We start from the raw sequence: 13,568 nt of genomic DNA, 5'->3' as shown, positions 1-13,568 counted from the left end.
TTCATGTGCATTTTAATTTCGCGAATCTTGGCTCTCGCGGAATTTGTGAAATTGCAATGCACACAAACATTCCTCGTTTTACAGTACCTATGTCTGTTTCTATTCTCTTCTCACAGGTTTGAGTTCAGCCCAGAGAAGGTGGAGGCTTTCATGGAGGACTGCAGCCGGCTACAGCAGTGGCTGTCGGAGTGCCAGGCTCTCATCAGCGCCCAGGCCCAGCCAGTGCCCGGCGACCCCGACGGCTACAAGCAGCTCATCACCAAAATCAAGGTGATTACTGTAAAACAAGATATTTTCATGTCATGAAATTTTTCGCAAAGTGGAGCCAACGGCCTTTGTTGCGGCATGAAATTTTCGCGAATTGCCTTTTACATTCAATGCATATGGTGTAGACAAGAACTTTTGCGTGCATTTTAATTTCGTGAATCTTGGCTCTCACGAAATTAAAATGTACGCTAACATTCCTCGTTTTACAATACCCTATACTGATGCTTTCAGAACTAGATGCCATATCTATATTTATCCCCATCTAGTGAGATTTGCTCTTTGATCCTGTTCACTGTTGATCCCTCATTCAAAGTGATCCTGTATCATATTTTTCCTTTGAGTGAAGTAATTTCCTACAACTGTGCTTGGTAATGTATTTTGTCCCAAGTGATTGATTACCAGTTCTGTTCTAATAGCATGTGGTGAGCCCACAGTCCGTGTCCAGTGAAGAGTGATGCGCCTCTTAGTCCCACATACTACTTTTTCTAGTTTGTATTGTTTTCATGCATTTGGCTTTTTCCTGCAGATGATATCTCTTTGATGGTAAACTCTGCACACAATCTACTTTATGAATATAGAATTGTTGGGATTGGACTTGGAAGATCATTATGTGAGTGGTGAAATTCGTGAGTGAGAATTGCAGCGATGAAACGAGAAATATACATTGTACATCACCTCCTTGCAAGAAGAAATGTCAAATTCTCCCACCATATGGGAGGCAATATTTTTTGGTGGTTGTGAATGTCCCAAATACCTGTCAACACCAAATCCACAGAAAGAAAGCCACTAAGAAATGTATGGCTCATGCCATCTGTTTCTTGGAGATTCACAGTCTTTCTTGTTTCTCCATACTTTCCCAACCAATTTTCATTTGCACCCATTTTCATTTGGATTTACTGTCTCTTGGATAGTTTCCATTCTATTTCTCCGAGGTGAAAACTTGAAGCATGACAGATATCGATGGATTCTCCTTCCCTCCCCCTTCCTTCTTTTTCCAGCTCATATGGTATTTGAATATGTCTTCATTTTACACTTTTTCAGTGCATCATCAATTTTACGATTAGATATAAAACCAGCTGACATTCAATATAATATTTCTAAGACAGTCTCAAAGCTCTGAGCATGATGGAGATTATAAAGTTCTTATTTTCCTCCAGGGTACCACTCAACCCTTTTCCTCAAGACTCATAATTCTCCATCTGTAGCAAAAAAAAAAAAAATGCCTGCATCCACCTGCAACTGGAATCTCTCCTCAGCATGGCACATTCATGGCAGCTAGGGGAGGGGAGGGAGAAAAAAAAGAAGAATATTACTTCTAATCCTGGTTAATGATTTACCTCATAAAGTCTAATACATCATCCAAAGTCTGTTGCCAAGGGCAATAAGAATAAGTTGATGGAAGAGAAGAGGGGCAGAAAAAGATTGAGAGAGGGGGGGGAGGAAATAAGAGGGGGAAAAGTATAAGAGAAGAAAAAATAAGAGAGCAGGAGAGAGGAAAAAAATTATATTGAAAAGCTTGGACACAGTTTGAGAGTCTGATATGAAAAGACGTAGGAGATAAATGGAATGGATTATTGTTGCCATAGCAATCATAGTTTAAGGATGATGGTGAGGGTAATGAAGTGTGGGAAGGTAATGGAATAAGGAAGCACATTTTTTTTTTGGGGGGGGGGAGTTGTAGTGGTAGAGAAATATGCTGTCACATTTGTGAGAAGCTTATCAAAAAACATTCTTCTGCAGATGGCAAGAAATGGCTGAGATCAAAGGGAAGAAGAATGTATAAGTTGGAGGGAGGGATGAGAATGGAAGAAGCTGGAGGAGAAGGAGTGATGAGGAGAAAGGGGGGCAAGCTAAGAGGTAAAGGGTATAGGAGACTGATGGATGATGATCAGGGGGGAAGGCAGGATGAGAAAGACTGAGTGAAAAATGGGGGAAGGTCAAAGACAGGAGATGGAGGGGAAAATTAGTTAAAGGGAGGGTACAGTTTTGGTTGCGAAAGGGGATTCAGATGTTAACTTTCTGCAAGATAGTAGAAACCACTTATGAAATATTAAAGAACATGTAATTCTTACAGGAATTCAAAGTTTATTTGATGAAAATTGGTCTTGAAATGGCCGAGATACCAAAAAAAAAAACCCAAATTAAAACAAAGTGGTCCTAATAAAAAGTGGTTCCTGCTTTGTTCTTGGATATCTCAGTCATTTCAAAACCAATTTACATCAAATACACTTTGAATTTCACATATTATTGTGTGCTTTTTCATATTTCATAAGAGGTTTGTCATTATCACACAAAGTTGGAAACCTAAAGCCCCATACCAACCAAAACTGTATCCATTCCTGTACCTTTATCGAGGGGGAAAGGGGAATGAGGGAGAGATGAGGAAAATGAGTACAAGGGCAAAAGGATGATGGGGAGAGGGATAAAGAGAAAGGGAGGGAGGGGAACTGTGATGGCAGAGGGAAATTTGAAAGTAGAGAAAGACAGGGAGGGCACAATGGGGGAAAGGGGGAGGTAGTGGGGTGTGAGGAAAGAAGAAATAGGAATGGGATGGGGATAATGGAGGAATGAGGAAGGGAGGGGTAAGGTAAGGGGCAAGGTGGAAAGAAACAAGGAAGAGGGACAAAATAATTGCTGGTTGAGCTAACTCCTTCCATGTTAGGTAGGGGTATATTAATCACATTGAGTGATAGTTTGGTTTTTTTTTATTAAACTTATGGTAAACTTTTTGGTTATAATAGATGCGTAGGCCCACCATGGTATTATCATTTGTTTGATTATTATGTTTATAAATGTCATTGTATAGTTTTTGTGTGATTGTATGTACAGTATGGGGTTCAGTGGAAGAACTGTACCTGTCCACGTACAGTGTGTTGTACTGCGTGTAAATGTCATTGTTTTGTTATCTGTTATGATTGTATGTGCAGGGCCCTTAGGAAGAACAGTAACTGCCTACTGATGGGGCTACCCTGTTGAAATAAGACTGAATAAATAGCTAAATAAATAGCTAAATAAATAGATAAATAAATAAATAAATGAATGAATGAATAAAGAAAGGACAATTTAGGGTGGGGAACCATGAGGATGTAGGCACAGGGGACAGGAAGTTTTTTTTTTTTTTTTTGGGGGGGGGGTGTCACTGCACATTACGATGTTCGCATTATGCTGGATTATGAATTTTCTCATAACTTTATTTGCAGTTGGATGAAATTAATTTGAATATATGTGTATGACTGCATTCATTTCCAGTTGCTGGTTTGTTAATCCAATGCTTTTTTATTAATATGAAAATATTTAAAGACTTTTGATGTGTGAATTATATATAATGAATATTATGTACATTGTATGTGAGGGTGTGTGCAATTTCTCTTCTGTTGATGCCTTATCTTTGTTGTTAGAGTCAACTGGTGTTATCAATTTTTATGATAATGTAATTATAGTGTGGCATTTTTTTTTTCGGGGGGGGGGTGTCAATATGAATCAGTTGTTGTGGAAAGTGTCAGTTTGTTTTATTTCTTTTCTTTATGTCTCCCTGTAAAGTTGTAAAGCTGTAAAGTTTGATGTAAACCAAATATGATTAGTCTTCGGACTTTTATTTGGTGTTTTTTAATAAAACCGAAATTGATTGATTGATTGATTGAGGAGAGAAGACAGAGGATGGGAAACTGCTGGAAAAGGGAGAATGGACACATGAATAAAGAAGGGGTAAAGCAGGAGGGAAAAAGGAGTAAGAAAACAGGGAGGAAGGGGAATGGAGGGGCGGGGGACTGTGAGGGCGCGGGAGAATAACAATTTGTGGAAGTGAAGGGGAAGCAGTGAGGGTAAAGTTGGAAGGAAGAGCAAGGAAGGACAATAGAGGAAGAGGGAAATGTGAGCAGGAAAGATGAATAAACAGAGGAAAGAGAGAGGTGCAAGGGAGAAGGGAGATGGCTTGAAGGTAGGAAAAGTGGGTGTAATCGAAGGAGGCAGGGAATACGATGGGAGAAGAGAGTGGGGGAACGACTTGGACGGGGTACAATATGTATGTGCGTGAGAGAGAGAAGAATGAGATGATGGATTCGAAGGGCTGAGGGAAAACTCGCAGTGAGAAAGATAACCATTAAGATTGAGAAGGAAAGGGGGAAGAGGTCGGCTGATCTTACATCATCAACAGAATTACAGAGACCCTTGCTACAAGTCCTTGTTTTAGGGGGTAGGGGAGCCTCAAAGAGAGACTAAAATGGGGAGACATAGACAGCCAGACAAACACTGAGACATGAGAAGCAAGGACGAGGGAGACGGAGAAATTGAATTGTTTCCAGAGGATTACAGAGACCTTCGAGGAAAAGAGAGTCAACAAATTTTAGGATTTGGTGGGGGAGGGAGGGGTGGGGGCGACATTCCAAGAAAAATGTGACAAATGCTATAATACAGGAGTTTACACGACAAATACCAAGGGCAGGTTTCATCCAACTGTGTTAATCAATGATTCAAGGCAAGGATGCCGGTGACTGTGAAAAACCGAGGAATAACAAAGTACTAAGGTCGCGGAAATTGCCAGCAGTTGCTACCATCGGAATGTTTGGGTGACTCATCATGTGTTTAACGCGGTGTTATGACATTTCATTCTCAACTGCTGTCCTTCCTGAGAGAAGTCTAGGAGATTTCTGTGCAGTCTTCATCTCTTGTTGACATATTGAGCCAAAGAAATTATTTATTCTAAAGCTTGTGTGAATTAATCACAGTACAAACTAGACTTGTCCTCAGCAGATTGATGATTCTGACTTTTCCTTTATCAGAGGAGTAAAGTTGGTCAGTCGCATTTTAGTTTCAGTTTTGGTAAAGAAATTTTCCAAGTATTTAAACCCATATCTCCATTTCAGCAGTTATACCCTACATCCTTGATACAAAGAACTTCATGTCAACTTTTTTTATGTATCTTTATCAACTAACCCTTGTATTGTTTTAGTATTCCAACACATTGAGAAAGGACAAGGATCCTTTCATATTGTAGTTTGAAGATCAATCAAAAGGTGATCTGTATAAACCTTAACCCACTGAAGACTAGGCTCAAGCATATTTGGGCATGTGTCTGTGGGAAGTGTCTGTTCTAGGAAAATCTGCTCATCCCAACGGGTTAAAAATCTATAGAAAAAAAAAAGTATGGCCACATTTCTTTCTGTTGTACTGTACCATAATCTGAAAGAGGATGCAGTAATATGACATTTGCAGAGAGAGCTGTAAGGGGTTTTTTGAAAACAGAAAGTAGATCCGTAGATATGTCACGACGGGGATACCGAAATTGATTCCTCTTTCGTTTCTGTGTCGTTAGGCGCGCGAGGAGGATTTGCCCACCAGGTCCGAGGAGAAGCAGAAGATCGAGGAGAGCGTCCAGATCTTGTTGTCAGGGAGATCAATTAGCCAAGAAAAAGGCATCAGCATCCGGAAGGAGACGGAGGCGCTATTCAAACTATGGGAGAAGGTAATGACAGATGGACAAGAAGCTAGAGAGCGAGAGAAAAAAAAATGAGCACAGATCTGTTAAAGGGATCGTATAGTTTTGGTTGAGACCTAATTTCAGGTTTCTAACATTTTTTGGTGAGATAATGAGATACCTCATATGAAATATAAAAGACCCTGTAATTCCAAGAGGAATTCAAAGTTTATTTGATGGAAACTGGTTTTGAAATGGTTGAGACCCAAAACAGAGCGATCCAAATAAAAGGTGGGACCCATCTTTTATTATGAGGGCTTTGTTTTACTTTGTTTTTTTTTGTCTCGACCATTCCAAAACCAATTTTCATCAAATAAACTTGAATTCTTCTTAGAATGGTATGCTCTGTACTATTTAATAAGTAGTTTCTTGGTATCTCACAAAAAGTTAAAAGCCCAAGCCTCACCACAACCAATACTATACCATCCCTTTAACGATTGCACGGTTCCATCCTCATAGAGATAAGTGTTGTGATGATAGAGAGATACAGATGGGGGAAGAGAGAGAGAGATAAGAAAATAAAGGGAGATACAGAGAAAGAAAAACAAATGATACGACGTAGACAATGTGCAATAATACAAGGATAGTAATAATGTTTAAAAAGCATTAAGATGTAACAGACATACACTGTTGTTTTGTGAAAAATAAATACACAAGTGTCGACATTAGACTCTAATCAACAATGCCTCCCCCCCCCAAAAAAAAAAAATAGAATACACAATGTGCAATAATACGAGGATAGTTAATGTTTAGATATCATCAAGGTGTAACATACACATACTGTTGGTTTGTGAAAAATAAATACACAAGTGTCGACATTAGACTCTCATCAACAATGCCCCCCCCCCAAAAAAAAACAAAAACAAACAAACAAACAAACAAAACAAAACAAAAAAACAAGTTCAGTCATTCTTTTCAGCAAAGAATGGGATGATATTTGTATTAAAGGTCTCTGAGAGCAATAGTTCTGGTAAAATGCAGCTCTAATTTGTATGACACTATGTAACAATTACCATCTCAATGCAACTGGAGTATGTTGTCAATGATCAGAAAATGAAAATAAAAGGATTTTACGGAACATTTCATCCAATTACTCATTGCCACTCTGGCATTTCAGGCACTCATTCAATTCATAGGATTTCAATACTACATTGCATCTAAAGTTGTCATCCTGATGATGTCTTCCCGCTAGTTTCCATCTTTGGTAACACCAGGTTTCCTGGACAATACCAACATTGACAATGCGCAATAATCTAAGGATAGTTATGCTGAGAAATCATGAAGATCCAACAGACGCATACTGTTATTTCCTGAAGTAGAAATAGCCATGAGGCGCCAATCAACAATGTAAAAAAAATAAAAATAAAAATCTGGAGTTCTCATCCTCAAATGTCTTCCCACTTGTGCTCTGTCTCCGGTAATGCCAGGTTTCCGGGACGATACCCAAATTCCGCGCCCAGCTGGAGGAGAAGCTAGAGAAGACAGAGACCTTTGTAGAAGAGCTCCAGCAGCTGAGGATGTGGGTTCAAGCCACGCTAGACGTCCTAGAGACCCAAGGACCGGTCGGGTCTGCAACGTCCAACGACGAGCAAGACTCGGTCGTTGTTGACCCTCAGGTACCCAAGATCTGGACATTTCATTTAAAAGACTGTTGATTAAGTATGAATTTCAATTTGTTATCTATTTATAGATACAACGATTTTGGTATTATTGTAAAGAAAAAAAGACATTGAGAAAGAGCTTCATGATGTAAAAAGTTAAATGAGATTTTACCCCAAGCGAAAAAGTTGAATGAGATTAAAATGTTACAGGTAACTCCCATAATTATAACGAATTCCCTGAGACTGGCTGTTTTCTTTGTTATATCTTTTTGTTTTAGCTGAGCAGTAAAGGATATAAAGATACATAGATGATAATTTGGGGACCTGAGTTTTTACTTTGTTGCAATGAGAAGTTTGTTATACTTGTATCATAACAAGAGCACACTGTATATATGTATATACCTCAATTCAGACATATACGCTTTTATTTTATGACGAGATTCTATTTAGCGGTTGAGTAATTTTGTGCTTTTCAGGTTACGTGTTTGAAGGAGGTTTGTGAAGTTATGTCACGTGTGTTGTTGTCTTTGTTATTGAAACAATCAGACTATGAACAAGGTTTGTGAAGGAGGTTTGTGAAGTTATGTCATGTTTGTTGTCTGTGTTATTGTAACAATCAGACTATGAACAAGGTTTGTGAAGGAGGTTTGTGAAGTTATGTCATGTTTGTTGTCTGTGTTATTGTAACAATCAGACTATGAACAAGGTTTGTGAAGGAGGTTTGTGAAGTTATGTCATGTGTGTTGTTGTCTTTGTTGTTATCATAACTATCAGACCATGAACGAGGCACTGAAGGCGAGACAAGAGAACATGGACAGCGTGAACCGACTAAACACCCAGCTGACGGCCGAGGCGCAGCGCTCCAGCCGCCAGCTTCCCGAGGAGCTCCGGGAGAAAGTGGAGAAGCTCAACTTGGACTGGGACCGCATCCGCTACCTCGCCTCGCACCTCCGGCCCCGCTCCGACGTCGAGCTGGAGCGCAAGGTGGTCATCAAGCAGAGGATAGGTGAGCAGAAAGTGTTCTCTCAAGAACTGCTTTCACTTCTGTTTCCATTCTGCGTTGTTTTTGCTCCTCCTTCATCTTCTCAGTCTCTCTACTTTTTTTCTTTCTTTTGTCATGCTTTCATGATGCCAATTTTGTTTTTCATTTTTCTTCTTTAGACTGTATCCTGTTGTCTTTCTTTCTCTTTTCCTTGTCTCCTCCTCTTTATCATTCTCTTGATGGTTTCACGATGACCTTTACCAAGGAGGTTGCTTTTTTTCTGACATATGTCCATTTGTTAGTCTTTAAGCAGCATTACTTGAAAAGTTATGAACAAATTTTGTTGAAATTTTCTGGATGATTCCATGGAGGTAGAAAGGAAAAGGTGGTTAGTATTGGGTAGTGATCCCCGACATGAGGTCTCTTGGAAGGATGTATGTACAGTTCTTTGGTGCTCGTGTTCTACGGCCAGGGCGGATGTTTGCGCCTGACAGGTGCTTCCAGTTTCTGCATTTATTCATTGCCGGACTCCCCCCCCCCCCCCCCCCCTTTCTCATTCTGCACCATTCCTTCTGTTTTTCATCTCTCTGTCCCTTCCTTTATTCCTCCTTTTTGTTTAATTTTCATTATGTGATCTTTGTTCACTGTATGGAGTGTGCAAATGGTGTACCTCTGCTGCAGCTCTTGTATCAGCAATCAAAACTTTTTGTGACAATCTGGTATACACCATTAATTTTGGTGTGAGGGTGGCCTCCTCATTAATGTGTAGGAAGCTAAAAAGGAAATGAAGGAAAGGCAAATGATACTTTGGTACAGAACATTAATTTTGTTTTTAGGATGGACTCATCATTAGTGTGGAGGAGTACAGGTACAGGGTGAAGATGAGAGAAATGATTGATCATCTAGGCTCTCCAGAAACCAATTTATGCTGTGTTTACTTTTTATGATGGATGTCACTGATTAAGTACTGCATGGATTACACAGCGCTTTAGACGTCTCATAATGCATCAAACGGTTCAGCGGGAAGCGAAGCCATGAGTGTGAGTGGTCTCTGTTCAGCTTACGAAACGAGAATATTTCATACCCGGCTGGAAGGTGCGAGACTTGTCGACCAATCCTGAAAAAAATCCAGAATCCTCAACCAACTCTCTCGAATATCATCATCATCATCATCAATTTCTTGGTGATGAGAGCGGTAATGAACAGGAGGAAAGGAAAGGCGGCGACGAAAATGAGCCGATGATCAGTCGATGATTGGTCATCAGCGACAGATCCTCAAATATTTGATTATTTGTCCCACTCTGGGAGATCACCTCGCTTAGACCTTTCCACCCTTGGAAAGGATCTCTCACTCTGGGTAATGGATTGAGGAGAATGGGGTAATATCATCAATTTCCGATATTCCTACGTCCATTCTTCCCATGAAACTGTTTGCTTCATTTGTTTCTTTCCCCTCTCCCCTCCACACACACCTCGTCTCAGAATGATTTTCAAATGCAACGCCTACTTGAAACACTGTTAGACATTAGTGTCCACATTTTTGTCGGTGATGTGCGATTCCTTTAACCCATTGAGGACGGGCTGATTTTGCTGCAACACGCATATCCCATAAACACCTGCCCAAGTATACTCGGGAATTGTCCTCAACGGGTTAACCTATCCAGTGTTCATTCTTTCAGTCCATATTATAATTCATCATTTGTCATCATGTTTGAATAGAATAACTGAAATGTGAAACACTCTTTCATAATGAATACTGAAGTAGATATTTAGAAAAGGAGGTGATAGAAAAGAGGGAAATGGATAATAGAAAATGAGGAAAAAAGAAAATTGAGCAGAAGATGAGGAGAATAAGGAGAGAAAGAGGAAAGAGAAGAAGAAGAAGATGATGAGGAAAAAGATGAAGATAAGTAGAAAGAGGAAGAGAAGAAGGTAGAAAAGAAGAAAATGAAGAAGGAGGAGAAGAAGGAAATAAGGAGATGGATAATAGGAAGAAGGAGAAGGAGAAAGAGAAGTAAAAGGAGGAAGTGTCAAAGAAGGAAAGGGAGAGGAGAAGTACAAATGCCTTTAATTTGAACCTAAAAAGCTCTCCCGCAGAGCCCCCTCTACAGAGTTCGTAGAAAGCTTTCTCAAGTCTGTCACCTAATCCGGAGTGGTGCACCACAGGGGTATTAATAAAAAGGGCATTCTCCATTAAGGGATTAGCTGTTAGAGAGCCCCAAACCAATATCCCTTGTGCCCATCTCGATGAGAATGGCAAAAAGACAAGGGAAAGTAATTAATACATCTTTAAAGGCCAGAGAGAACTAGTCATTACGTCACAGCTTTCTGGCTGCGCTGTTTACAGTGAGAAGCTGTATATGTAATAAGCGGATGGAAGAAAGCTGACGGCGGAATACATTCTTTATTTAGATTTGTAAGAACATGTTTTTTTTTGCACACTGGAGGTTACCATGTTTCAACTCTACATATTGCTTGGTGCAAACCACTAGTGTGCTGTTGATATCATTATCTTCAAATCTCTCAAATCTTTTCAAATAAGAAATCAAAATGTTACTTTCAATGTTTTCCTCCTTGTATGCTCCGAGTATTCATAGACTTCCTTACCATTCTGAATTTGGAGGAAGAATCTGAATTTTGATGATTCCCAGCTCTTGTTTCTATAGGAGTTTCCTATTTTTCTTGATGATTTTGCTACACACTCCTACAGAAACTGCTCTTTCTCTCCTACTTTTGAACCAAATCATCCCTAGTTTTCAGTCAGAAAGGTTGGGAGGTCTGTGTTTGGTATGTCCTCCATTTTCCGCAGTCTGAAACTAAACATGAAAAAGTACACTTTAGGCCTTAAGAGACAGCCTTGGCTAGATTTAACCCATTGTGTGCTTTGAGTGCTGATTCGCATAAAAACCCCATAGCATTGTACACACTGTGTAAAGCCCTTTGCACAGAAAGGGTTAAGTAAGGAATATGAATATGAATATTCGCAGTGATCTCAAGTTTTTGTCCTATGACAAGAAACAACATGGATGGGGCAGTATGCATTTCACCTTGTACACGACATGTTGTGATGGCCATGTTTGTTTTAGAAGCGTGATATTCATAATCGGTGAAGAATATTTATAGTTTCTGTTGTCATTCTTACATTGCTTGTTTTATAAACCCATGAAGTCCTGGGGTAATCTTTGCTGCAGGTATTATCATCTCTAGACTGGCACTTCTGAATATGACTGCATGTGTTATTTTTTGTATTGGTGAAAGATTTATCTGCAGCCTGTTAAGTACTATAGTCTGCTCAAAGTCAGACAGAAATTCCCCCAAAAAAACTTGCCATTTGAGGGGGAAGTTGGTCCTCTATATCCTCTCAAATTTATTGCCAATTTTAGAATTAAAAAAAAATGCTTTAAGGACGTATGAGACTTGGGGAACGGGTTTACCATATCTTTCGAAACAGCAGCAATGAATAATAAATATCGTAATGAGAAAATACAGCGCCAAACTACATAGATAAAATGTGATTTCTCGGTGTGATGAGTCAAATACCAATTACTTCTTATCAGTTAGGCTGCTTAGAGGAAAGAGGTGGGAAAAAAAGGGAAAGGGGTTATTTTTGTCTCCCCCGCCTTTCTTGTACCCACAAGATGTATACAGGCAGTAGCCATAGACCAATCTGATAGAAGGACATGGGAATTCTGCTCGTGGCTCAATACAGTTTTAACCTAGTTCTGGCTGTCTGATTCTGACAAACATCCTCATTTCCACACCGCTAAAATGAAGAAAAAAAAAACATCCTGCCTTTATGTCGAGATGAAAGAAATACATGAAAAAGGAAATGGAGTGTATAACCATGGGTATTTATTGATGAACAATGAGGGCTTAAATATTCCAGTTCAGTAAGCTTGCAGAACATAGTATGACAATTGCCAAAACTGGAATATTTTTACTCTCTGTATGTTGGTATGTACATCATAGTTGCAAGAAGTATGGTGGAAGTGTCGTCACAAGTACCTAAATTCAGTGCTTCCGTTCTTACGTTTACAAATTGTAATCCCTTTGTTCTTCACATCACTACAACTAGGTAGATTGTCCGTATCAGTCGAGCATCACACTCAACCTGCGCATGTTCTTGCCTACATTATGTACTGTATACATGCCATGTGAAGTCATGATTAAGGATTACTCAGTCTCAGATAAGAGACGGACAGCCTCAGGCCCCATTCACACTGGCAAAATCATGAGCAGCTTTCTGTGGGGTCACAACATAATCATGTGGGGGCTTTTGGTGTGAGTGTAGACATCTTCCCAGTGCTTTGATAATGATATTAGCATTCTGCTGAAAATGTTTCCTTTTCCCTCGTGGTTGACATAGAACCCAGTATGCTGCTGAAAACTCTGCCCCTATTTTGATTACATTTTTCTTTCTTTCTTTTTGATAGAAAAGTGGATGAAATGGCCAGGACTCAAAAGAGTTTTAGAGAAAATGCACAGTTCTTTGCATAGTTGTACTCAATCTTTTGGGATCAAAAAGATACCTGCTTTCATGGATAGTCTTTTAGGACAATTCAAACCTTATTTTGGTTTTGGTATTAGTGATGATTTTCAAGAGCCTGAGTCTTTAATGTGCTCTCAGTGAGTACTCACTGAACAAATATAGATACCCACATAACCTATTAACTCTTTATTTGCCATGGTGGAAACCCCTGTGTGCCACGTTATTCTGAGACACGAAGGTAGTCATGCTTTGAGAAAGAATTCTGTTTTTCCAATCTATATAACTTCTACTATAGTGAGCAAAGTTGAAGAGGAATGCCAAGCTTTGCTTTGATATAAATTGTATGACAAACCTATTTCCATTTATTGTTTTAATGACCAGTTGCTACATTGCTGTAAAGGCATGACTTTTGCACATGAAACCGTGAGAGAAACAGATTTAGTTGGGAACACTGCTTGATAGTCAATCACCACATAGAATGCAAGCTGTATGTAAAAGGAACAAAAGCGTGAGAAAAGCTTTCATTGTACCGCAGGATTAGGCGATTTATCGATCGGTTTAAGTGGATTAGAGCGTTTGAGCGAAATATGCGAAGTTGGCATGCCGTCGACTGAGTGGGACGTGCGAACATGGCACATAAAGAGTTAAAAGCAAATACATGATGTGAACAAACACAAGATCACAACGAATATATTTATAATATACTGAGTAGGAGAATTCTTTTTTCTTATGACGATGATGTCTTTATAGTCATGT

At 39.5% G+C, this 13,568-nt stretch overlaps 1 protein-coding gene across 1 annotated transcript in view; it reads left to right on the top strand.

Annotated features, from left to right (window-relative positions):
• LOC139737247 (dystrophin-like) overlaps positions 1–13,568 on the top strand; it is a 466,340-nt gene that overhangs the window by 343,211 nt on the left and 109,561 nt on the right. The window contains exons 44-47 of the mRNA XM_071647923.1: positions 117–270; positions 5,579–5,728; positions 7,168–7,356; positions 8,116–8,347. Of these exons, the coding sequence (XP_071504024.1) occupies positions 117–270; positions 5,579–5,728; positions 7,168–7,356; positions 8,116–8,347 (725 nt within the window). The remainder of the gene's footprint in view (positions 1–116; positions 271–5,578; positions 5,729–7,167; positions 7,357–8,115; positions 8,348–13,568) is intronic.

The sequence above is a fragment of the Diadema antillarum genome, unplaced genomic scaffold (genome assembly GCF_040938485.1).
Source record: "Diadema antillarum isolate AM-2024a unplaced genomic scaffold, OU_Dant_1.0 seq00000687_RagTag, whole genome shotgun sequence".
In the NCBI taxonomy this organism is placed as follows: Eukaryota; Metazoa; Echinodermata; class Echinoidea; order Diadematoida; family Diadematidae; genus Diadema; species Diadema antillarum.
This window is presented reverse-complemented; position numbering and strand designations above follow the sequence as displayed.